General features: G+C 40.4%; 2 protein-coding genes across 6 annotated transcripts; both read left to right on the forward strand.

Moving 5' to 3' along the window:
• Window positions 1–656: 656 nt before the first annotated feature.
• LOC136442350 (medium-chain specific acyl-CoA dehydrogenase, mitochondrial-like) lies at window positions 657–15697 on the forward strand. 3 transcript variants are annotated; one of them, XM_066439155.1, is made up of 11 exons: window positions 657–764; window positions 9339–9441; window positions 9896–9993; window positions 10248–10317; window positions 10930–11030; window positions 11314–11394; window positions 12124–12363; window positions 12905–13045; window positions 13301–13396; window positions 13632–13880; window positions 14351–15697. In XM_066439155.1, exons 1-11 carry the CDS (start codon window positions 732–734, stop codon window positions 14429–14431), a joined length of 1293 nt encoding a protein of 430 aa, XP_066295252.1. In that variant the 5' UTR covers window positions 657–731; the 3' UTR covers window positions 14432–15697. The 3 variants fall into 3 exon arrangements, with proteins under 3 accessions (XP_066295252.1, XP_066295251.1, XP_066295250.1); XM_066439154.1 differs by lacking the exons at window positions 9339–9441; window positions 9896–9993; window positions 10248–10317; ... (4 more) ...; window positions 13301–13396; window positions 13632–13880 and adding exons at window positions 2245–2359; window positions 2829–2926; window positions 3789–3858; ... (4 more) ...; window positions 6034–6129; window positions 6384–6632 and having other exon boundaries at window positions 660–764; XM_066439153.1 differs by lacking the exons at window positions 9339–9441; window positions 9896–9993; window positions 10248–10317; ... (5 more) ...; window positions 13632–13880; window positions 14351–15697 and adding exons at window positions 2245–2359; window positions 2829–2926; window positions 3789–3858; ... (5 more) ...; window positions 6384–6632; window positions 7126–7663 and having other exon boundaries at window positions 660–764.
• On the forward strand, window positions 771–25787 carry LOC136442349 (medium-chain specific acyl-CoA dehydrogenase, mitochondrial-like). 3 transcript variants are annotated; one of them, XM_066439149.1, is made up of 11 exons: window positions 771–1986; window positions 18081–18191; window positions 18572–18669; window positions 18890–18959; window positions 19140–19240; window positions 19473–19553; window positions 19937–20176; window positions 20591–20731; window positions 21031–21126; window positions 21569–21817; window positions 24997–25787. In XM_066439149.1, exons 1-11 carry the CDS (start codon window positions 1905–1907, stop codon window positions 25213–25215), a joined length of 1488 nt encoding a protein of 495 aa, XP_066295246.1. In that variant the 5' UTR covers window positions 771–1904; the 3' UTR covers window positions 25216–25787. The 3 variants fall into 3 exon arrangements, with proteins under 3 accessions (XP_066295246.1, XP_066295247.1, XP_066295249.1); XM_066439150.1 differs by lacking the exon at window positions 24997–25787 and adding an exon at window positions 22242–23611; XM_066439152.1 differs by lacking the exons at window positions 771–1986; window positions 18081–18191 and adding an exon at window positions 16782–16818.
• The last annotated feature ends 421 nt before the right edge of the window (window positions 25788–26208 follow it).

The following is a 26208-nucleotide window of genomic DNA, read 5'->3' on the forward strand; positions in this document are numbered from 1 at the left end:
GAACAGAAACGCCGAAAAACAAATATTCCGTGCACGGAATTAAAAGTGCAAAACACTGTCCTATGTGCATAGTTAACGTACTTTTGCGCTTGTCTTGATCAAAGTTACCTGCAGGTCAAAACTCATGGATATTATTGTATCCCTTCTTGATTTATCATATTTTAAAGATTCCTGCAGTCAAAAAAATGGCCAAAATTATGTCCCTTCTTCCTGACTGCAAGAGCTATCTACCACCCAAAAGTTGTGACCATATAGCTTATTCAGAAAACGATATATCAAAACTGAACGTTCCGGCGCAGGACTATAGAAAGCCGCCAGGGGCCATAATCTACTAGTAATCGTTTCTTCCCTGTTTGCCAACCCCTGTCAACATACCAAAGACCTATCCGCGACTTTTCGAGTTATGCTGCCCAAAAAGTACAAACATGACCTTCTTGGTGTGAAGGTAATAACATGGAAAACACGCACGTTGCATTATTACAGAACAAACATTCAGTATACTAAGTGAGTGGCAGAGAGGCTCTTTCCACTGCCTTCTGCTAAATGAGTTTAATGATGTACCAGAGAAGTCAGGCCACCCAAGGAACTCCAATTATTTTAATACCAAATTTTGTTCAAATGCCAACATGGCCAAACAAATCGCCACAGATGGAAGGCATCTCTGCATTTCTTGAGGTCATCGCTAGAGGGCGCTATTGCATAACATCATCGTTTGCGTAACCCCCAAAAAGATGGCGTCGCGGCTGATCCCCAGCGCTGGACAGGTAAAGAAAATCTTTGTTTTCTTGTTTCTTTAGTCAACACCGTGTACTCTTATAGTCTTCTTCAATTACTTTGATATGTAAGAGAACGACGTGTACATTGATGATGAAATTGGGGTGAATTATGGTCGGTTTTGCTGAAAATTAAGGTCGACCTCAGCTGTCCGGACCTGGAGGACATCTTTGTTGTGACAAGGACACAACAACTTATTGTTCACGGCATTGCTTGTTTCTTGCTAAATTATATTACTAGTACGATAGTGAATAATATTTGTCTAATCCCTATTAAATAAAATGCGACGGAGAAGGCAGCAGTGGTGACCAGAGAAGAAGAAGACAACGGAATTTAAGGTTTATGTGGGCGTAGCCTGGAGCCATGCTAGTCAGGAACAAAAGGGGTTAAAGTTACATAACGACAGTCACCTAGCTGTAACATTACACATGTAGATTGTTCAACCCAAGGACTTGTTCAACCAGAGTCCACTTCTGTCCCGTGCATATTATACTGTCAGAATTAACTGTCTACTAACGTTAGTATCAGGCTGCAGTCAGCTTTAAAAAAAATTCTGTTGTTCCTTTTTGCTTTCATAACATAATTTTAGTGTCCCCAGGGTATTATGTAGATCTATTATCTGTGTTCCAAAGAGCAGAAAGACCTGTAACATTAACATTACTTCCTTTGAAGGGATGTATTGTAGAAATTTGTGGCAAAAACTGCAAATATTCTGAATTTGAAAAATCTACATTCAGATTCACATTTGTAATTAATTTGTAACTTATTTCCAACATATTCTCGTCATTTTTGTCCTATTTCCATCATAAATAAACAAAGCTAAAACTTATGATTGTTCGTGTTACGATTATATTCTTACATTATATTCTTCCGTCACTGTCCCAAAGAATGTTGCACATATTCACGGACCGGTTGCACCTGGATTGACTTAACATCTCTGATGTTCTACTGACACAACAAGATATTTTGCCTCTTGCTGCTGCATGCGATTTGGCACTTATTTTCTTCAAGTTCAACATCACTTTGTCATGATTTTCTTGTGCTTATACTAGTTTATATCTTGAGCACTCTCTTCAAGCCAAGGAAGGAACAGCAGCTGCTGTATACTATAGTACTAGATACTTAGTGGCATGATAATCATGACGAATCTTCTTTCGCCGGGAAAATGTTACACCCCGCCGAGAGCACGGCCGTTCTTAGTGCGACAGACAGGTAGTTATATATAACGTTACTAATATAGCAAAAGTGACAAGGGTGATCTATGATACTAACTCATAACAGGGAAAAGGGATACTTTATTGCCATGTCAGATTGGTGTCAATTAACTCTTAACTTAAGTCTTATCGGAGAAATCCTGGTTTTAGGTGAACTAAGGTTATACCTGTATCTGTATGGTGGGCGTTCACTAAGGTTTGGCCTGTTTATACTTGTTTGTCAATGTTTTGACAACTTTGTGCTTTTTCCCACCAGTATCTGCGCCTTGCGAACAGACTGCGGCAACATGTGCGCACCAAGGCCACCGCACCCAGCCCGGCCGCCACCACTTCTGAAGGGGCTCCTAGTGGGGGGCGGGGCTACTCATTCGGTAACCTTCTTATCTTATCTGTAAAACTACTAAAAGAGTTATCAGTCAGCTATAAGTTTTGTTCAGTAATGTTTTAACAGGATAAAAGGTTATGAAATTGGTATTTTGTTATTATCTTTTGTGAGACTTGTATGTGCCATCATTTGAGTGAGAGGTGTTATTTGTAATGAGTGTACTTGGATAACCTTTAGCCCACACGGGCTAATCCTCGTGCAATTGTAAAACAGGTTTTCCCACATAATAATTATGTGCAAAGGTACATGTATAACGTTAGATGAAAACACAACAGGCATAGATAAGAACATGTGACCTTTGTGTTATTATTATTAGTTATGTAAATTTCTGTGTGCTGGCAGCCAAAGCATTACAGTATGCCCATCTTTTACTCCAATTCAAAGAATATATTTATTTAGGTTTCTTCCTCTTTGTAATGAATTACAGTAAGTTCCATTTTCCCTATATTTTTCAGAGTTGACAGATGAACAGAGGGAGTTCCAGGACCTGGCCCGCAAGTTTGCAAGAGAAGAGATCATTCCTGTTGCCCCGCACCACGACAAGACTGGAGAGGTACTGCAGATGTGTATTAAGAGTTCTTTGTAGATTACAGATGACAGTTTATAGCTGCCAGTATTTCGCTAGCCCTTCTGCTACTAGTACCTTCCTCAGGGTATTCAGTGTTCTCGCCAGAATTTTTTCACAGCATAGGGGTCAGGTACAGAAGGCCACCTTTACGCGGCGCAAGCTACGAAGAAATTACCACAGAGAAGGGTGTCCTGCTTGTTCCCCCGGAAAATTTTTGAATTCATAACCCAATGAGACACTATTTCCTGCATTTTGAGGGATAAATTTTGTGAAGTAAAGTTTTTCCTCTGTTACAGCCTCATTCTTAAGCCAAATTTGAACTTTTTATAAGATTTATGAAGGGTCACAAGGTTCTTTCCAAAAAGAAACACCCCTATGCTGGTTGAAACACAGCATAGGGGTCCAGACCACAGCATAGGGGGTCCAAATCACAGCATAGGGGGCCCCTATGCCTAAAAGGCCTGGCGAGAACACTGGTATTTATGACTGATCCTCTGAAACTTTGAGACATTTTCATCAGGTCAAGAGCACCTCCAGAATTTCCACAAAATGAAGAGAAAGGCATTTGAAGTAGCATCCTACTGGTTTAAGAAATTCAAATTTCCCTGGACCCCACAAGTTTACTCACACTTTCAGTGCTGAACATAATGTATATGCTGAAAAGGTCGATATTTGCTCCATCAAACTGAAAGTCCCTGGCAGTGAGATATTGTGTAACACAGGCTAGGGAGAGCCTGCATTGAGACAACTTGTGTTACTGTATTTGTAGTCTGTAACTTGTAGGTTCCAGATAAAACCAGATAATGCAGCATGTACCTTGTAGAAAAATATTTTCCTTTCTCCATAGTATCCTGTCCCTGTCCTGAAGAAGGCATGGGAGCTTGGGCTGATGAACGGACATATTCCTGCAGACTGTGGTGAGTTGTTAATCCAGTCAGGTATCAGGTACTGGTCCATCAAAGTGGAATTATAGTTGTGCCCAAATTTCCTCATCTTTTTGCTATTCTATTAAAATTATAGCCTTCTAAACCTTGATCTGTAATTGGTATGTTTGCCTATATTGAAGCAGACATGTATATCCCTGAAAAATATGAGAAGTTACAATTTGTACTACATGACACTTTTTATTTGTACATAGGTGGCATGGATCTGGGGATCTTTGATACCTGCATGATTACAGAAGAACTGGCGTACGGCTGTACAGGCATCCAAACTGCTATTGAGGCCAACTCTCTTGGGGTAAGGACGGAAGAACCCCTTGTATATGTTCTAAGATGTACATGTATGCTAAATAGCTAGTGGACTACATGTATCAAAAACAATCTACTGAATGTAGTTTACAAAGACGTACATTTAGATGTGTGTTGTTAAAACGACAGCACAACATTTGGTTTTAGAATGGATATAATGGTTTAGATACAGATATTAATCCTTCATATGTTTCTTATTGATTCACATCTAGCAAATGCCAGTGATTATTGCAGGAAATGCAGAACAGAAGAAGAAATACCTGGGAAGGATGACTGAAGAACCTCTTATGTGTGTAAGTATTGTGTAGGACATTGTGTTCTTGGAATCAATCTAGTAGAATGGAAAGATTAAAGATTATCATGGAGTAAACGAAAAGCAGACAAAAACATACTATTCTATAAATAATTCAAGCACTCATCTAATCTACATGATTTAATCCCCAGGCCTACGGTGTAACAGAGCCCGGCGCCGGGTCTGACGTCGCAGGCATCAAGACTAAAGCGGTGAAGAAGGGCGACGAGTACATTCTGAACGGGCAGAAGATGTGGATCACCAACGGCGGCCATGCCAACTGGTACTTCGTACTGGCCAGGACCTCGGATGACCCCAAGATGCCTGCTGGGAAGGCGTTTACCGGTTTTATCGTGGACAGAGACTGGGAGGGTGTTACACCGGGCAGGAAGGTCAGACTTATTTTCACTACTCATCTGGTGGGGGAAGGAATTGAACTGTATTTGTTCTTTTTGTCTTGTTCTGGATACATCTACTACTACTACTACTACTCTTATTTGCATCAGGTATACATGATAGAGAATATAGTTTCAGGAGTCATTTTACTAGTATCTTCCTCTGGGCTGTATTATCCATTCATGTACCAACTTTCGAAAACTATTTTTACTAGTGATACTTGACAACCATATCTACTCCTTGAGAATAATGTTTTTTTCTTTTGGATTAGTCCTATTTACACAGCTAATATGGTAAGCAGGGGCCAATCAAAATGTAACTTCTGCAAATACTACTTGATAAAACAAAAAATAGCAGCTTCTTTCTTAACTTTCTCCCTGCTGCCTTACCCCATGACTAATACAAAGTTGGTACCATATGGCTGGCTTAGCAGGCTGAAGGTTAATTGAAATATTTTTGACTACACAGGAGTGGAATATGGGTCAGCGGGCGTCGGACACGCGCGGGATCACGTTTGAGGACGTGAGGGTCCCGGCTGAGAACGTGCTGGGAGCCGAGGGGGTGGGCTTCAAGATCGCCATGGGAGCCTTCGACAAGACAAGACCTCCGGTAAGATGTCAACTTCTAGGTCTCTGTCGTTGGAAAAATGACAGCTAGGTCATGTCATTGTCACTATTAGACTTCTTTTTTGGAAAATGTAATGTGAAAATAAAATATTATCAGGGATCTCCCCAGAAATATTAAGCAAAATGAAGGGGAGGGTGCCAAGCATGTAAGATGTGTGTCATGAGGGGGGAGGTCTGTTGCATTTTGCCATTCCCAGACACAAATGGAAGTCATTTTCTGCAACTTCAGCTTTACATCTTGTGTACAATTAATGAAATCTTGAGTTTTGAGCAAAATTACAGGAAAATATTGGAAGAAACCCCCTAACTTTGAAAATCAATAGGATGGAGCTAGGATGAGAACAGGATGGAGGAGCATCACTGTTTCATTCTTTACGGAGATACATGTCAAATGCTTTCCGGAGGAGGTAGCCATCAAGGGAGTCATAGTGAAGACCAGAATCAGTGCAGGATGTTGAAGTGTTGTACATGTAGGATAATGTTTGGTGCAAAGAGTGTTTTAGATCGAGTGTGTTTTTGTCTGAACAGGTAGCTGCTGGAGCCACAGGTCTGGCACAGAGAGCGCTGGATGAAGCCACCAAGTACTCCCTGGAGAGGAAAACCATGGGCAAATACATCGCTGAGGTGGGTGAAAAGAAACACTGTAGGGTAGTCAACATTCTGAACAATTTCAAAGTTTTCAGTAAACCTGATAAGAGACTATGAAGAGATTAAGTGTTTTTTACATAACATTTTTTACAGGTTACTGTCAAGGAAGGTTAAAGAGATTTTTGCCGATTTACCCTAATGACAAGAAAAAATAAAAACACTGTCTACAAATGCGATTATGTCTTACAATAGGTACCGAAAAGGTCTTCATGTAATGTTGTTATTTCCAGCACCAAGCGGTTGCGTTCATGTTGGCGGAGATGGCCATCATGGTAGAGACCTCGCGGCTCCTGACGCAGCGGTCGGCCTGGGAGATCGACCAGGGCCGGCGCAACACGTACTTCGCCTCCATCGCCAAGGCCTACGCAGGGGACGCAGCCAACAAGTGTGCGACGGACGCGGTGCAGATTTTCGGCGGGAACGGGTTCAACTCCGATTATCCCGTGGAGAAGTTGATGAGAGATGCCAAGATTTACCAGGTGAGTGCAGAATATTGTAAGGTCATATGGTTTTAATTGCGCGGGAGAAAATGGAGTGTTAGGTTCGCGTTTGAGATAATGGTAGACAAGGGGGTGGGAGGACAAAACATGTTCACGGTGGTTTTAAATTCTCGGCGAAGAGCTTACCGCGAAATCCGCGAACATAAAAGCACCACGAACATTTATGCTTTTACAGTAATCACATCTGGACCTCATTGCTGAGAGAGAAGGTATCTCAGGACTTGAGTATGTACAAAGGAAATCTAACTTGCCACAATAGCTTTCTACAACTAATCTCAATCAACAAGTTACAACTAGAAACCCAGTTCTCACTTAGAGTTATACAGTCTGAGAGAATCGAATTCATTTGAGATGTTGAAGTGCAACTGCTTGTTCAAGTTCAAGTATAGAAAAGACTAATCATCATCATTGTTGCTGTTTTATCATCATTTATCCCTTTATATCATTCTACAAATCTACTTCCATTCTACAGATCTACGAGGGCACGGCTCAGATCCAGCGTTTGATCATCTCCCGAGAGATGCTGGCTAAGGCCAAGCAGACACAGTGGTGAAAACAGTCCTGTGACAAACTCCAACAACACAATGCACAGTAGAGGATGTCAACTGTACAATAGTCAAGATATAAAACTGTGAAACTTAATGTGTTACTTATACTGATTGAAATTTGACTGCCTACATGTATAATGCGTCCACACCTGGATTTTTCTCTGACGTCCATGATATCTTGCTGCACATATCTAGCTTAACTACATTACCTTGTGAAGTACATTCTTTACAAACTGTGTACAATTTTAAAAGGCTTTTGGTGTTCTTACATTCATATTCTTTGCAGTGAAATGTGGTCTATTTGGTCGAGTCTACTGTGAGAATATTTTATTTTTCACAGAAGTAGTTTCTTGTGTATAGGCTGCTGATATCTTTATTAATCTCGTGTATGTATTGATATTAAGGAGGTTACTTCCTTATTAACTACTTGTCTCTATGAATAAAATTGAGATGGGAATATCACTCGTCATTGTATGTTGTCTGGTCACATGCTGTCCACATACATATCAAGATTTTAACTGAGATGACAATCAATGAAGTCTGTGAATTATGAATGCAGTTGACATTCTCTGTTGAAGTTTTGTTGTGCAAGAACAAGGCAATATTGGAGATGGCAGACTTCACCCCCTTACCCATACTGCTTTACAAAAATACCGGTACTGAGGTGTGGCAATTCTACGCTGTGTGAATTGTGAATCACAACAACACAGACAGATGGACAGACAGACAAGCAAAAAAACAATACATGTATGTCACTCTCTTGTGGTGGAGTAATGAGCAAATTTCTTCGTCTGCATGCCAAACCTCAGTAGGTTGAGGTTCAGGTTTGCAATTTAACCTGACTGTACCCCTAAAGAATGCATGAAATAAGATGCATATCATAGGTTTTCTCAATAGTTTTGCCTCCAGATTTTTTTGCTTTTTATTAATGTGTAATCTTTTATATTTCCTGAAAAGCCCATTCTCAGTAGCCTTTTCGGTCGCGCAGATTTCGTCATGCCTGGAAGCTTTGAGGTATTAGTGACCCTTTGAGGTATTAGGTATTGCGACCTTGTCACATAATTACCCGGTAGTTTCGCGCCATCGGGATTGCAGAAAAAATATCCTCAATATTTTTTTCCTTTTTCTTTATACACAGACAGAATGATTACCTTTCTTGCTGTGTCAGTCATAATCCTGGGTTAACTCGTCTTTGCCATGTAGCGGCCTCTGGAAAATGCCCCAAAAATTATAATTTAGGGCGAAAAATTGCGTTTATTGATGTTTTATTGCAAAAATTACAGAATATGTCAACTGGGTCTGTCGGCCAGTGGCAAGGCACCCCTTTCCACTGGAAACATTGAATTGTCCGGAAAGCGATCTTTGGAGAAGCGCTAGCGCCTTTCTGGGAACGAGACCTTGAGGTAGCCTCCGATGCAGACTCCTCCCGGCTGTTTTCTTTTGCAAGTTACTGTTTTTATACTATTACATTTTTTTCTTCTTATTGCTGGCCAGCAATAGGAAGAAAAAAATGTAATAGTATTAAAAAAAAGTATAAAAACAGTAACTTGCAAAAGAAAACAGCCAGGAGGAGTCTGCATCGGAGGCTAACCTTGAGGGCACAGTAGCCTGTGTCTACACATCTCTCGCTGGCTGGGGTAAATGACCTCCTCCCCAGCAGTAACTGTGGGGCCGATTAAAACCTTGATTCAAATCAAGCCATTGCTAGAAAAAAAAAGGAGTAACCAGAGACATTGAATGTCCTTGTACTAACTGAAGCGATGGTCATGGTCCTGACTTGTTGCTAAAGGGAACATTGACTACTGATTTTAAAAAAGTGACGTCTGATTGGGCCATGCATAACAGGAGCCGTGACTGGAGAAGGAGTACGTAGTCAACCCACCCAATCAATCAACTGTCAGGTTTTCTTATTAGGCTGCAGTCAGCTAAAAGAAGATTCCATGGTTCTTTTTGGTTTAATTTATAACATATATATTGTTTGTTTCCCCACTGTATGGATCTGGGGATCTATGTAGATCTGTTGTCTGTGTTCCATAGAGCACAAAGATCTGTATCTGTATGGTTGGCTTCCACTCAGTCTTGGCCTGTTTATACTTGTCTGTCAACATTTAGGCAACTTTGTGTATTTTCCCTCCAGTATTTGCGCCTTGCGAGCAGACTTCGGCAACATCTGCGCACCAAGGCTACCGCACCCAGCCCGACCGAAGGGGTGCCTAGTGGGGGGCGGGGCTACTCATTCGGTAACCATCTTATCTTACAGTTATCTGTAGAATGTTATTAGTCAGCTATAAGTTTTGTTCAGCAATCTTTCGACTGGACAATGAGTTATGCAATTGATATTTTGTCATAAACATGATCGTGTACAAAGTACATTATAAATGTGCAACTATTAAAGTGAGATGTAATTTGAGTTTATCATTTAGCCCACTAAGAGGCTGATCTTTTAACTGTTAGCCAACAAAAGGGCTAGTCTTCTGGAGGTCAGGCAATAGGTTTTTTCACATATGCGAATGCCCAGATTAAGACACAACAGGCATAGACTGAATATGTCATCTTTGTTATTGTAGTTATATGTAAATAACTGGATCTTGGCAGTCCAAAATGGTACATAGCCAGTCTTTTGCCAAAAAATGATCTTTTGTTTGGTTTATTCCTTTATCTGATGAGTTACTGTAAGTTCCATGTATTTTTCAGAGCTGACAGATGAACAGAGGGAGTACCAGGACCTGGCCCGCAAGTTTGCAAGAGAAGAGATCATTCCTGTTGCCCCGCACCATGACAAGACTGGAGAGGTACAGTAACTGTACATTCATCTCTAAGCACTTAGATTTCAAGTGTTTGCGGTGTCTATGAGTTAATGGTTGAAACAACCATAATAATCCAATGTAAGACAGCATATGTTAACGTTGTGATGGGTTTGCGGTGACAGGTTACCCAAAAACTGTGAACAAAAAAAAACTCTCTCTAGATTTCTGAAGCAAGCGAGACAACTTCAAAAAGTTTTACTAGTTCATGTAGTACAATTTTGTTTTTCTTTTGTCCATAGTATCCTGTCCCTGTCCTGAAGAGGGCATGGGAGCTCGGCCTGACAAACACACACATTCCTGCAGACTGTGGTGAGTTGTCAATCTGTTCATGTGCCACATCAGAGCTCGAAATAGTGGGTGCATGTGCACCCAGTGCACCCAAAATTGGAGCTGTGCACCTAATTTTTGACTCTGGGTGCACTGGTGCACCTATATATTTTTGTAGCCTATAGGGTTAAGGTACTATTGTACACTAGTATACAGAATATTCTTGAAATGTAAGTATAAAAAACAGCATGATAACTTTTTGCCGTACTTTATTTAATGTATTATTTGTTTGAAATTTTGAAGTTAGCTATAGCATTACAGATTGAAATTCTTAAGAAAGGCAGCAGCGTTAAACTTTATTTTATCTGGTGCACCCAAAATTCTTTCTGTGCACCCAATTTTTTGAGTTGGGTGCACCAGTGCACCTATTCCCAAAGATGAATTTCGAGCCCTGCACATGTACACACTGGTCTATCAATCAAAGTAGTGAAAGCTATGCCCAAATTTCCTCATTCATTTTCTTAAATGTTTTGTTAAGATTGCAGCCTTCTGAACCTTAAGTAATCTGTAATCCTTATGTTTGCCTATATTGAAGCATACATGTATGTCCCTGAAGAAGTTTCTTCTTGACGACGTTTTTTTCTTTGTACATAGGTGGCATGGATCTGGGGATCTTTGATGCCTGCATCATTGAAGAAGAACTGGCGTACGGCTGTACAGGCATCTCAACTGCCATCGAGGCCAACTCACTTGGGGTGAGGACCCCACATGCATGTGATACTATATATTTTAAGATATATGCAAATGTAAACTTCTATTTCTGGTGGACTACAACTATTTCCAAGGTTTCATAAAAAAAAGATGTATTAAAAACAATCCACTAAATGCAGATTGAAATAATGTACATTCGGATGTGCATTGTTCAAAACATGACAACATTTGTTTTTAGAATTAATATGATTGTTTTGATAGAGAGATGAATCCTTCATACGTTTTTTGAAGTAAAGTTGAAAATTATACTGATTTTTCTACTTCCAGCAAATGCCAGTGATTCTTGCAGGAAATGCAGAACAGAAGAAGAAATACCTGGGAAGGATGACTGAAGAACCTCTTATGTGTGTAAGTGTTGTGTTTCTTCTTAGACTCTATCTAGTACTAGAATGGAAAGACTCTGTGAAGTTTGGAGTGGAATTCATTCCAAGACGATTTTTGCTTCACATGGCTGAATAATCTCAAAAAGTTCTGGCTGTCTTTACATAATACATAATCTGTACTCATGCAATGGGGAAAGTGAAAGTGAATTTGCATATATTTACTTATTTTCGTGTATAATATCTGCCATGAACACAATAGGGAGAAACTACATTTGCATGTATCAAGACTACCGGTATTCATATGTTCTATTATAATTGTTATGGACGACAAAGGAAATCTCTTTTTTATGTCTTTGTACACGTAGCAGAGTATTCAATTATGATTTAGTTTAACATTTAGTGTTACATTCCATGGTTATCCTCTGGGTAACATGCAATCAAAACTGGCAACAGCAACCACTCTAGGGACTGAGGAAAATTGATTACCGGGGAAAAGTAGTTGCTCCAGACAAATTTGTTGGTTGATTGGTTGGTTGGTTGAATGCAAAACGGGTACATTCACACATTCTAACTACTGTTGTTCAACCACATCTATCTTGTGAATGTGACTTGTGAATGGAGGTGGTTGACTGTATCCCTATTATTAAAATTGCCTTTGTCAAGAGGTTATCTTGGAATAGACAAAAGCAGACACAAACATGCTATTCTGTAAATAATTCAGGTATTCATCAACATGATTTAATCCTGTCTCCAGGCCTACGGTGTAACAGAGCCCGGCGCCGGGTCTGACGTCGCAGGCATCAAGACTAAAGCGGTGAAGAAGAGCCACGAGTACATTCTGAACGGGCAGAAGATGTGGATCACCAACGGCGGCCATGCCAACTGGTACTTCGTACTGGCCAGGACCTCGGATGACCCCAATATGCCTGCTGGGAAGGCGTTTACCGGTTTTATCGTGGACGGAGACAGGGAGGGTGTTACACCGGGCAGAAAGGTCAGGTTTATGTTTCACCATTCATCTGGTGTGGGAAGGAATCGAACTGTATTTTTTCTTTTTGTCTTGTTCTTATCTGCAACAGGAATACATGATGGAGAACACAGTTTCAGGAGTCCTGGTATCTTCCTCAGGGCAGTCCTCTTTGAAAATGAAATCGTCAGAAACTGTTTGGAAGCCGTCTTGCTTAGGACAATGCCTTTTTACAACAAAGAACTGAATTGTTCATTTATGTACCAACATTATAAAACTATTCTAGGAATACATGATGTCAGGCATCTCTGCTCCTTGAGAATAATGTTTGTTTTCTTTTGGATTAGTCTTATTTACATGGCTAATATGGCAAGCAAAGGTCAGTCAAAATGTACATGTAGCTTCTGAAAGTTTAGTGTGTTAGACACAATGATACTTTATAAGACAACACAGCAGCTTCTTTCTTAACCTTCTCCCTGCTGCCTTACCCGATGACTAATACCTAGTTGGTAGCATATGGCTACCTTGGCAGGCTGAAGGTTCTTTGAAATATCTTTTGTTTATTTAGGAGTGGAACATGGGGCAGCGGGCGTCGGACACGCGCGGGATCACATTTGAGGACGTGAGGGTCCCGGCTGAGAACGTGCTGGGAGCCGAGGGGGTGGGCTTCAAGATCGCCATGGGAGCCTTCGACAAGACAAGACCTCCGGTAAGACGTCAACTTCTAGGACATCTATCGATGTTGTTGCAGTGTCACTAAAAAAAATGCATTCACTAGCTGGCCCCCTTTTTTTAGAAATGTAAACAATGTAAACTGTTCACCAGAGAAGTTAGCCAACTCAAGTCCCAACTGCCCAATGACTAACCATCAAGGCAGTCATGATGAAGACCAGAAACAGTGCAGAATGTTGAAGTGTTGTACATAAGAATAATTATTATAAAAGGTGTGTTTTTGTATGAACAGGTAGCTGCTGGAGCGACTGGTCTGGCCCAGAGAGCGCTGGATGAAGCCACCAAGTACTCCCTGGAGAGGAAAACTATGGGCAAATACATCGCTGAGGTGGGTGGGAAAGAAACACTATAAAGTGGTTGATATTTAGCAATTTTTAAGACTCGTTTTGTAGTTCTTGAAGAGAGAAGACCGATCTTTGACACAAAATACATTGCATGGTTTGAGACTGTGAAGGTTTAATACTGTTATTGTAAGTATGAATTCAAGGGACAGGAAAGAAGAAAAGCACTGTCTACAAACATTGCATCTTACGTCTAAGAAGAAATATGATTGTGTTTTCCAGCACCAAGCGGTTGCGTTCATGTTGGCCGAGATGGCCATCATGGTAGAGACCTCGCGGCTCCTGACGCAGCGGTCGGCCTGGGAGATCGACCAGGGCCGGCGCAACACATACTTCGCCTCCATCGCCAAGGCCTACGCAGGGGACGCCGCCAACAAGTGTGCGACGGACGCGGTGCAGATTCATGGTGGGAACGGCTTCAACTCTGATTATCCCGTGGAGAAGTTGATGAGAGATGCCAAGATTTTCCAGGTGAGTCCAGTATGATGACATCTGTACCTCAGTGCAGGAGAGAAGGTCTCAGGCCTTACATATGGACAAAGGAAGTCTGACTTGGCACAGTAGCTATCTACAAGGGATCTTACAATTTGTTGATGAGTCACAACTAGAATCTAGTTTTTGCTTAGCAGAGTTATACAATCCCTGAGAATCAAATTCACATGGGATGTTTAAGTGCAACAACAAGTTGATCCTTTCATACTAGTATTGCATATATTGAGTTTTTTCTGGAAATATAAGGAGAGTTGTTTTGTGTTGTTGGTGGTGTAATCAATGAGAAATGTAATTGCAACCTTTATCATTTCATAGTAGCAAGATACATAAAAAGTATGGAAAAATGTTAACTCAAAAATTCAAATTTTCTCCCTCATCGTCATCATTGTTGCTGTTTTATCATCATTTATCCCTTTACAACATTCTACAAATCTACTTCCATTCTACAGATCTACGAGGGCACGGCTCAGATCCAGCGTTTGATCATCTCCCGAGAGCTGCTGGCTAAGGCCAAACAGACACAGTGGTGAAAACAGTCCTGTGACAAACTCCAACAACACAATGCACAGAAGATGATGTCAACTCTAACAATTATCATAGTAGATGTAACGATGTGAAAATAGGTGCTACCAATACTGATGTCCAGGTTATCTTGCTCTATTTGACACTTCACCACTTGGTGTCAACCCAACAATAGATCTAAAACTGTGAAACTAAGTGTACTGCTAATACTGATTGAAATTTAACTGCCTACATGTATAATGTGTCTGCCTTAACTGAATTTTTCTTTGACGTCCGTGATACATGTATCTAGCTGCAAATAAAGCCCAGCTATGCTACCTCATAAATCCAAAAATAATTTCATCAGGTTGGTAGAACATAGGATATTGGAGTTTTCTTTTATACAACCTGTAATGTCTCTCACCAGCTTAGTTTTGATGCCTATCAGACATCTATCTCATAGCTTGTGAGGAAGGTGTCTAGTATGTGATAGGCATCAAAACATAAGCAGGTGAGAGACATTACTTGTTGAGTAAAAGAAAACTTCAATATCGCAAAGTATATGCTTTGCACATTGTTTACAGACAATTTTATAAGGGTGCCTTTCATTCCATTCCATAGTTACATTCAGATTCTTTTCAGTGAAATGTGGTGTATTTGGTTGAGGTTCCTGTGAAAATGTTGTACTTATAACAGAAGTAGTTGCTTGTGTATAGTCCTCTGGTATCTTGACTAGTCTCATAAATTATAAGTTTATGGCAAATTCATGGCCATAGGCTAAATTGCAAGTTGGCAATAATTAATGATGATGCACAAGCATAAGGTGAAACATAAGACATACATGTGATATATGTGTAGAAAATTAAGCTACTTTGCTAGTCTACAATAGTTTTCTATATCTACTAATTCTGGGTTTGACTTCTTCTTTGAAAGCAGTGGAAAATAAAAAGTCCCACGTTTTCGATGATGAGTGGGTTGGGTGATTTCAGAAGGAATATGAGTTTCTATGGATTTAATATAGAAAAGTTTACAGAGATTCTGGATACCTAACTAATTTAGTATGTAAATAAACTGCTTCTTTTGGCTTGGAGTTTGGGACATTCACAGATAAAATGTATTTCATTTTCCACTGCTCTTGTTGCACGCTGCTTATACGAAAGTTGTGTCGTGAACCAATAGCATTTTGTATCTCCTTTTCTCTATTTCTAATGGGTGCGTGCGAATGTATTGATATCAAGAAGGTTGCTTCTTCATAACCTCCTTGTCTATTATGATGAATACAATTGAGATGGGAATATCACTAGTCATTGTGTGTTTTCTACACATATGCTTTAACTGAGATACCAATCAATGGAGTTTGTGAACTATGAATGCATTCGACATTCTCTATTTCAGCTTTTTTGCACAAGAACAAGGCAATATTGGAGATGGCAGACTTCACCCCTTTACCCATACTGCTTTACAACCCTTTTAGTCCTAAATTGCTAATACTAGTATGGGCAATGCTAAACTGTGAATTGGGAATCACAAAAACACAGGCACACAGACAAGCAAAAAAAATACATGTACATGTATTTCACTCCCTTATTGTGAGGTTAATGAGGAAACTTTGGAGGTGTATTCAAACAAGGAGGTTTTTTCTGATTGACCCCTCCTTGATTCAAATCAAGCCATTGCTAGAAAAAAAGGAGTAACAAGGGACATTAAATATAGTTTTGGTAACTGAAACAACGGTCCTGACATGTCCAAACTAATGTAAGTTATGATTGTAGAATTAGTAAAACATATCACTTGGGCTTTCATGCCATTTGAAAGTGTTTTTAAGACAAAGGTCAACAAAGACGTGAACGTGAGCTATGTTGCCCTGACAAACTGCCCTGGGCTCTCATTAAACATGCCCAGTGTTTGTCTAACACTTAATGATATATTTGTTATCCAAGCACATGCCACTGCATGGGCCAAGTTACTTTGGTAATCAAGCACATGTAGACATTTCCCTTTAGAATGATGGGGGGGGGGGGGGGGGGGCTGTAGAGCCAACATTTATCCTCCTTATAGAATGAGAGCTCTTCTGTGTTGTTAGAATACTTTGTATTCGCGTATTTGTATCTGTGTACAGCTGAAGTGAAGTGAGGAAGGCCTCAGGAACTGCTGACAAAAGGTCGAGGTCAACGGTTGAGAGTGACCTCCCTTTTCTTTGTTGTCGTCGAAATAGTATCGATGTTGTTTTTTGTGCGTGTGAAAGTTCAAACGCAAACTACTCAAACTTCAAAGTCAAAGCTAGTGGCACGGGTAGCTAGAGGGAAAACCTGCGTTTCTTTAAATCATCGCTAGAGAACGCTTTTGCGTAATACAAATGTATTCTTGGCGTTGCGCCAACAAGATGGCGTCGCGGCTGATCCCGATTGCTGGACAGGTGAGGAAAATACGTTTTCCTCGTATGTTTAGTGGGCACAGTGTACTGCCAGAGTGTTCCTCAGTTACTTTAACATGTAAGACAACAGTGTCTTTAGATTGATGATGAAATCGAGCTGATTTATTGTCAAACTTGCTGAAAAATTAAGGCGCCGGCCAACCGGCTTTGTTGTGACAGGGAGATTCGGGCTTTCAAGTTCGCCGACCACGTTTAGTTAAGTAGCAGACAGAAGTTTGAGAAGTTTGTATGTAGATAAAGGAGGCCGGAAGTTTGAAATCCGTATTTCTTTTACTTAATTAGGCGACTGTGGCTCATTTATCTAATCCGACCGGTAGGTTTTGACTCTTTCAATATACACCCTGGGCCTTCGATATAACCTACCTTTCAACTTTACCTGCCACATTTAGCTGAGGGGCACACCTGTAACAGTGGCGTGAGTTCGAATCTCGGTTGGGATCACTTCTGTTTCTACTCGCTCCTTTGATTTGTTTCACACCGTATATTTGGGGTCTCATGATCAGTTCGAGGCTGCACACCCTCAAGCCTAGTCACCGTCTCCTGTAGGGAATGATTCTGAAGCAAAAACCACAACTGCATTAGAATGACGGATATCCATCTAGCTACTAACCACCGAGTTTCAGTTTCTTCCACCCCTCAAATTTTAATGAATTTTAGAGGAAACAATGATGCGAAAAATTGAGTTTTCACGTGGAATTTAACCCATCACCTATGCTTTAGACACAAAGATGACTGACATTCTCGGAAGGAGAATAAACAAGCCAATCATAAAAAAAATATTTTTACTATAACCCGACTCGACTTGCATAGCAACGCCGCATTGAAGGTCAATCCGTGGCCGAAAGGGGCTCATCGCATTCAAAGCGGAAGCATACCACCAAAAAATACATCTCCTCCTCTTACGCTTTCCAGCCATGTTACTAGTATTATTCAGTGTCATTTCGCAGCGGCACATGGACTCTCGAAACCCTTTCATCACTTTTTTGCCGTGCACAGTCGCAGAATTTGAGTGAAGCCGTTACGTCGGCGTATTCCAGGTGCGGCCTTGTCATAGCTAAATTGTACAATAGTGGGTCTGTGAGTCGAGGTAATGGCAGGCTCCTAACACTCGGTGGGCTTTTTTGGTTGCAGCTGCAGCGTTAGCCTGAAAGTTTGTCGTCTACTATGACTAAGTCCCTTTTTTTCTTGTTCCGTTTTTTCTTTCTCTAAAATAGTCAACACATATTTCTACATTTTCCTGTTAGTATCTGCGCCTTGCGAGCAGACTGCGGCAACATGTGCGCACCAAGGCCACCGCACCCAGTCCGCGGCCGCCACCACTTCTGAACCTAGTGGGGGGCGGGGCTACTCATTCGGTAACCATCGTGTCTTACATGTACCTGTACAAAAAGTCAGATTTACGTATTGTTAAATAACCTTTCAGCAGGATGAAAATGTATGAAATTTATTAAAAGTTACACGTGATATTTTAGTTTTGTTAGATAACTTTAGCCTACAAATAGGTTAATCTTCCCGCATTTATAGAGTTTTACGTATTTTCACAAAGATACCAATTTAACACATCAGGCAAAGATTAAAGCATGAGATCGCTGTTATTGTAGTAACATGTAAATCTCTAGATCCTGGCAGACTCAAGTGGTACACAGCCAGTCAATTACTCCTAGAACATACTTCTGTTCAGTTTGATCCTTTTTCTGATGAGTTACGATAAGTCTACGAATATTCCATCTTGCAGAGCTGACAGATGAACAGAGGGAGTACCAGGACCTGGCCCGCAAGTTTGCACGAGAAGAGATCATTCCTGTCGCCTCGCAATACGATAAGACTGGAGAGGTACTGTACATTCATTTAAGTTCGCTGCACTTAATCTTTATGTTTTTTTAGTTTTTTTTAACAAAAGGCAATTGGCCATGTGATGGTGTAGTCTTTCCCAACCCAGTGGGTTCAATAGCCTCTGTAATGATTTTAAGAGCACATGGCAATTTTCAAGGGTTTGCAGTTGAAAAGCAATAGTAACTGTTTATAAAACAATTCAAACTTCCTTTGTCCACAGTATCCTTTCCCTATCCTGAAGAAGGGATGGGAATTAGGCCTGATGAATACACATATCCCTGCAGACTATGGTGAGTTGTCAATCGATGATCGTTGTCTATCTGTTTTACTCGTGATCAAATTCCATCCTTCTAAATCTGAATCTGTTATCCTCATGTTTGCCTATATTGAAGCATACTAATATATATCCCTGAATCGAGGAAATATCGAAGCTGCACTACTGCATACCACACATGTTTCTATGTACATAGGTGGCATGGGCCTAGGGATCTTTGATGGCTGCATGATCACAGAAGAACTGGCGTACGGCTGTACAGGCATCCAAACTGCCTTCGAGGCCAACAATCTAGCGGTGAGGACCCCATATATTTTAAAGTAGCATCAACAATGTTTTTTAAAAGTCACTATAATGTAAAATTTGAGAGAAGAAAACTCTACTAGATTTTGTACATTAAAATCGATGTGCATCTAGTTATCAACTGACATACTAACAATAGAACATTTGCTTTGATATCAATATGCAGTTTAGATACAGAGATACACTTTCTTAGAATTAAAAAGGGTGCTGATTTTTGCACTTCCAGCAAGTGCCAGTGATTCTTGCAGGAAACGCAGAACAGAAGAAGAAATACCTTGGAAGGATGACTGAAGAGCTTTTACTGTGTGTAAGTAATGAGTACATCGTCAGCGCCCTGTATAATGTACATTATTCAGCTCTGCTGCTAAGCTGAGGGCATGGCAACAGCATAGATAAAAAAAAAAATGTGGACCATTTGTCTTCTTGTGCTCTATTTTACTTACTGCCTGCACGTGGTCTTTTCGACCATCTGAGTGGCTGGTGCCAATGTCTCTGTCTACTACATCGGAAACTTTTCTGTGCTTTGGAATGCAATTCATGTCAAGATGTGTTTAGTTATACATGGTTGAATCATTTAAAAAATGTCTGACTGTCTTTTACATCATTTCTAGATCAATACAATCTGAGAAAGTCAGTATTTATTAACAATAATACAGGCACAGATTTATGTGATTGTAAATCCTTCTACAGTCCTATGGTGTAACGGAGCCTTGTGCCGGGTCTGACGTCGCAGGCATCAAGACTAAAGCGGTGAAGAAGGGCGACGAGTACATTCTGAACGGGCAGAAGATGTGGATCACCAACGGAGGCCATGCCAACAGGTACTTCGTACTGGCCAGGACCTCGGATGACCCCAATATGCCTGCTGGGAAGGCGTTTACCGGTTTTATAGTGGACAGAGAGTGGGAGGGTGTTACACCGGGCAAAAAGGTCAGGTTAATGTTTCCCTATTCGTCGAGCTCCGCCTTTCAATACCCCTTGATGCAGTGGCTAACAACTCACTGTTCCTACTTCATAGAAAAATAGGCTATCTTTACCCATTACCATTACCTTCATTCCCCTATACAGGGAAGGACATATGCTGTTTTTGCTCATTTTCTTAATTCTCCCTGTTTGTCTCTCAAACAGCAGGACTATCAGCCACAGCTACTCATTGAGACTTGTGTGTTCCTCTTGGATTAGTTTTAATTGCATGGCTAGCACAGCAAGCACGGGTCAATGAATAACAATCTGGCCTCAGAAAGTTTTAATTAGTCAGGCTCCAAAGCGTATCTAACTTAATAAAAAACCGTTTGTCTTAATTTGAAATAAGTTTTTTTCTAAACTCTATGTTGGATTACCTAGGAGTGGAACATGGGTCAGCGGGCGTCGGACACGCGCGGGATCACGTTTGAGGACGTGAGGGTCCCGGCTGAGAACGTGCTGGGAACCGAGGGGATGGGCTTCAAGATCGCCATGGGAGCCTTCGACAAGACAAGACCTACCGTGAGACGTGAACACTCTACACGCTGAATCTTTTGCTGTTGTTTCAGTTGTTGTTTCAATGTCAATGTAAATCGGTTGCCACCTATAGACTCCTTTGATGCGTGGAAAAAACTGTATGGTAACGTTGGACATTTGCTATATAGACTGATCTTTCAGGGCTGCTGCCTCGGAAGGTCAAAGTTCACAATGTAAACTGGTACAGGCTGCAGACTAGGAACAGTGCAGGATGTTGGAGTGTTAGACATACAGTATAGGTTGAGGTAAAAGGTGTGTTTTAGAGTGTGCTTTTGTATGAACAGGTAGCTGCTGGGGCCACAGGTATAGCCCAGAGAGCGCTGGATGAAGCCACCAAGTACTCCCTCGAGAGGAAAACTATGGGGAAATACATCGCTGAGGTGGGTGGGGAAGCAGTACCATACAATAGTTGATATTTCGAATACTTTTATAAGTTTCAATCTCGATGTATAGCTGAAGGGGTTCTTGAGGAAAGAACACTGATTTTCAACACAGAATTCATCAAATGGTTCAAAATTTTAGAGGTTAACGTTGTGGTTTCGGTAACGTTAACATATTTTCCAAAATGACAGGAGAAGAGAAACACACTGTATACGAATATGGCTACATCGACAGCATCTCATTTTAATAATCACAGGTTCGGCAAGTTTCCCGAGGTCAGAAGACAGATTTTCGACACAAAATGCATTGCATGGTTTGAGATTGTGACTGTTGGTAAGTTGCTGTTACCAAGTTTTTAATCCCAATTATCCCCAAAAAGAAAAACACGGTCTACAAACATAATTGCATCTTTTGTGTAAGGAATATGACAGTGTTTTCCAGCACCAAGCGGTTGCGTTCATGTTGGCTGAGATGGCCATCATGGTAGAGACCTCGCGGCTCCTGACGCAGCGGTCGGCCTGGGAGATCGACCAGGGCCGGCGCAACACGTACTTCGCCTCCATCGCCAAGGCCTACGCAGGGGACGCCGCCAACAAGTGTGCGACGGACGCGGTGCAGATTCACGGCGGGAACGGGTTCAACTCCGATTATCCCGTGGAGAAGTTGATGAGAGATGCCAAGATTTGCCAGGTGATTTTCATTTGAGCCCCATCATTTTATGAGAGATAGTCCATAACTTATATGTAAGACAACCTACCTTGGCACACAGTAGCCCTCTTCAGGCGATTGTAAAGGGTAAGTACAAAGGGACATATATGATTTATCTATTGATGCTATATGGTAAAGTGTTACTGTTTGAGAAAGTTTCCGTTGTACTACTACCTTCTATTGGTGATGTTAAGTTACAGCAATGCTAAATAATGTAGTTGTTGAACAACTTATTTTTTCTGGAAGTGCATTGATGTTGTGTAATGTACAAATTTTGGCGGCTATCAATATGAAATGTTATTGCAGAGTTTTTACTAATTCACAATGTCAAAATACTTTAAAAGATTGGCACATAAACAATGTTTAAAGTTCTATTTTGCTGTATTTTGATTTATATTCTGCACAGATCTACGAAGGCACGGCTCAGATCCAGCGTTTGATCATCTCCCGAGAGCTGCTGGCTAAGGCCAAACAGACACAGTGGTAAAAACAGTCCTGTGACAAACTCCAACAACACAATGCACAGCAGAGGGTGTCAGCTCTACAATTATAGTAGATGTAATGATGTGAAAATAGGTGCTACTTATATTGATATCCATGTTATCTTGCTCTATTTGACACTTCACCACTTGGTGTCAACCCAACAATAGTTAAGGTCTAAAACTGTGAAACTAAGTGTCTTACTTAGTAATTGATTGATTTAACTGCCTACATGTATAATGTGTCCACCTTAACTGATTTAGAATTTTCTTTGACGTCCATGATTCATGTATCTAAATGCACATAAAGCTCAGCGGTAGATACCTCGTAAATCCGAAAATAATTTCATCATTTTGGTAGAACATAGGATATTGGAGTATTCTTTTATACAACCAGTAATGTGTCTCACCTGCTTAAGTTTTGATGCCTATCAGACATCTTCCTCATAGCTTGTGAGGAAGGTGTCTAGTATGTGATAGGCATCAAAACATACGCAGGTGAGACACATTACTTGTTGAGTAAAAGAAAAGTCCAATATCATTACCTCATAAAGTATATGCTTTGCACATTGTTTACAGACAATTTTATAAGGGTGCCTTTCATTCCATAGTTACATTCAGATTCTTTTCAATGAAATGTGGTGTATTTGGTTGAGGTTACTGTGAGAAAGTTGTACTTATAACAGAAGTAGTTGCTTGTGTATTGGCCACTGGTATCTTGACTAGTCTCGAGCTCATATACAAGTGTAGATAATAACTTAATTGCAAATTCATACCATAGGCTAATTTGCAAGTTGTCAACAATTGATGATGCACAAACATAAAGTGAAACATAAGACATACATGTGATCCATGCGTCGAAGATTAAGCTACTTTGCTAGTCTACAATAGGTTTCTATATCTACAATTATACTAATTCTGGGTTTAACTTCTTTTTTGGTAGCAGTGGAAAATAAAAAGTCCCACGTTGTCATGATGAGTGGGTTAGGTGATTTCAGAAGGAATATGGGTTTCTGTGGATTTCCTAATCTAGAAGAGTTTATAGAGATTCTGGATACTTTCGTGGATAGTCTGTTTCTTTCGGCTTCGAATTTGGGACAGTCGCAGATGAAATGCATTTCATTTTCCACTGCTTTTGTTGCACGCTGCTTATACGAAAGTTCTGTCACGAACCAATAGCATTTTGTATCTCCCTTTCTCTATTTCTTATGGGTGCGGGCTAATGTATTGATATCAAGGAGGTTACTTCCTAATAACCTTGTCTATTATGATGAATAAAACTGAGATGGGAATATCACTTGTCATGGTATGTTGTCTGGTCATATGCTGTCTACATACATATCAAGATTTTAACTGAAATAACAATCAATGAAGCCTGTAACTATGAATACAGTTGATGTTATAAATATAACGATATAAAATCATTATAATGTAAAATTTAAGATAAGACTCGATTTTGTATATTAAAATCGATGTGCATCTAGTTATAAACTGTTCAACAGACATGCTGACAATAGAACATTTGCTTTTGATATCAATTTGCAGTTTAGATACAGGGATATATTTTCTTAAAGTTAAAAAGGGTACTGATTTTTGCAATTTCAGCAAATGCCAGTGATTATTGCAGGAAACGCAGAACAGAAGAAGAAATACCTGGGGAGGATGACTGAAGAGCATTTACTGTGCGTAAGTCACGAGTACACATGGCAATGTGTCTTCTTGGGCTCTATTTTACTTACCTGCACTTGTCGAGGTCTTCACAACCATTTGAGTGGCCCGAGCCAATGTCTCGATCTATCTGATCTATCGATCTATCTGATCTATCGATCTATCTGATCTATCGATCTATCTGATCTATCGATCTATCTGATCTATCGATCTATCTGATCTATCGATCTATCTGATCTATCGATCTATCTGATCTATCGATCTATCGATCTATCTGATCTATCGATCTATCTGATCTATCGATCTATCTGATCTATCGATCTATCTGATCTATCGATCTATCTGATCTATCGATCTATCTGATCTATCGATCTATCTGATCTATCGATCTATCGATCTATCTGATCTATCGATCTATCGATCTATCTGATCTATCGATCTATCTGATCTATCGATCTATCTGATCTATCGATCTATCTGATCTATCGATCTATCTGATCTATCGATCTATCTGATCTATCGATCTATCTGATCTATCTGATCTATCGATCTATCTGATCTATCGATCTATCTGATCTATCGATCTATCTGATCTATCGATCTATCTGATCTATCGATCTATCTGATCTATCGATCTATCTGATCTATCGATCTATCTGATCTATCGATCTATCTGATCTATCGATCTATCTGATCTATCGATCTATCTGATCTATTGATCTATCTGATCTATCGATCTATCTGATCTATCGATCTATCTGATCTATCGATCTATCGATCTATCTGATCTATCGATCTATCTGATCTATCGATCTATCTGATCTATCGATCTATCGATCTATCTGATCTATCGATCTATCGATCTATCGATCTATCTGATCTATCGATCTATTGGATCTATCGATCTATCTGATATATCGATCTATCGATCTATCGATCTATCTGATCTATCTGATCTATCTGATCTATCGATCTATCGATCCATCTGATCTATCTGATTTCTTTTCTGCACAGATCTACGAGGGCACGGCTCAGATCCAGCGTTTGATCATCTCCCGAGAACTGGTGGCCAAGGCCAAACAGACACAGTGGTGTAAACAGTCTTGTGACAACAAACTCCAAACAACACAATGCACAGCAGAGGGTGTCAACTCTACAATAGTAACGTTAGATGTAATGATGTGGACATGGGTGTTACCAATATTGATGTCCATGATATCATGCTCTATTTGACACTTGACCACTTGACAATCAAGAGGTCTTGGGTTCAATCCCCTGACATGGTCAGATGCTGTGCCTTTAAGGAAGGCACTTTCCACGACTTTGCGCACTTAAGTGAAGTGTACATAGCTTCAGTTAGGGACGTCCCTCAGATAGGACGCTAAATGGAGGTCCGGATCCGGTCGTGTTTGAGAGTCTCTCCTCGAGCATGTCAAAGGACCCACAAAGGACTATCTACGCCGGCTATAGGGAAAATAGTTGCCAGAATATCATTTGCAGGCTCCTACGCGGGCGAAATGTGGTCTTCACCATGGACTGTTGATTCTACTGGCTAATTTTTCATTTTGCTGATCCCATTGTATGCCCGAAGGAGGGCCTGGTGGAGGCATTGCGCAAGCTTGTTTAAAAATATACATTTACCTTGTATACGGAAACAATTATAAAAGGGTGCCTTCTGAAATGTGTTTATCCTTCAGTCCATTCTTACATTAGATTTGTTTCCAGTAAACGTGTGCTGTATTTAGTTATGGTTACTATAAGAAAGCTGTACATTTGTACTTATAAAAGAAGCAGCTGCTTGTGTACATGTCGCTGGTATCATGTTGTCTAATCTCTAAAGTATCTACATGTCCTGAATGCAACGGAGATGGAAATATCCCTTCCCATGGTATGTTGTCTAGTCATATGCTGGGTACATAAATAAGATATTAACTGTCACATCAAACAATCAATCAAGTCTGTGAATTATGAAATTCAATGCAGTTGACATCATTTTTTGCACAAGAACTAAAAGGCAGCATCCTGCAGGATGGCAGACGTAAACGTCACGCTCTTAGTTTTACCCGTACTGCTTTACGGCCCTTCCACAAAGATACCAGTGTAGTGCTGAGGATATATGACCATGCAACATTGTGTGTATCAGGAATTTGCAAAACACAGATTCACCAAGCCATTCGGGCGATTTGCGCGATTTAGTATGAACGGGGTCACGTACACCGTGACAGA

The sequence above is a fragment of the Branchiostoma lanceolatum genome, chromosome 9 (genome assembly GCF_035083965.1).
Source record: "Branchiostoma lanceolatum isolate klBraLanc5 chromosome 9, klBraLanc5.hap2, whole genome shotgun sequence".
Classification (NCBI taxonomy): domain Eukaryota; kingdom Metazoa; phylum Chordata; class Leptocardii; order Amphioxiformes; family Branchiostomatidae; genus Branchiostoma; species Branchiostoma lanceolatum.

What these genes read in the sequence shown, in the direction of transcription:
- LOC136442350 (XM_066439154.1), top strand. Translation starts at nt 732, where the DNA reads ATGGCGTCGCGGCTGATCCCCAGCGCTGGACAG. An exon ending in GGGGCGGGGCTACTCATTCG is followed by an intron (nt 2,360 to 2,828) that starts GTAACCTTCTTA and finishes TATATTTTTCAG; the next exon opens with AGTTGACAGATGAACAGAGG. An exon ending in TTGAGGCCAACTCTCTTGGG is followed by an intron (nt 4,181 to 4,403) that starts GTAAGGACGGAA and finishes ATTCACATCTAG; the next exon opens with CAAATGCCAGTGATTATTGC.
- LOC136442349 (XM_066439149.1), top strand. Translation starts at nt 1,905, where the DNA reads ATGATAATCATGACGAATCTTCTTTCGCCGGGAAAATGTTACACCCCG. An exon ending in GGGGCGGGGCTACTCATTCG is followed by an intron (nt 18,192 to 18,571) that starts GTAACCATCGTG and finishes TCCATCTTGCAG; the next exon opens with AGCTGACAGATGAACAGAGG. An exon ending in GAGATGCCAAGATTTGCCAG is followed by an intron (nt 21,818 to 24,996) that starts GTGATTTTCATT and finishes TTTTCTGCACAG; the next exon opens with ATCTACGAGGGCACGGCTCA.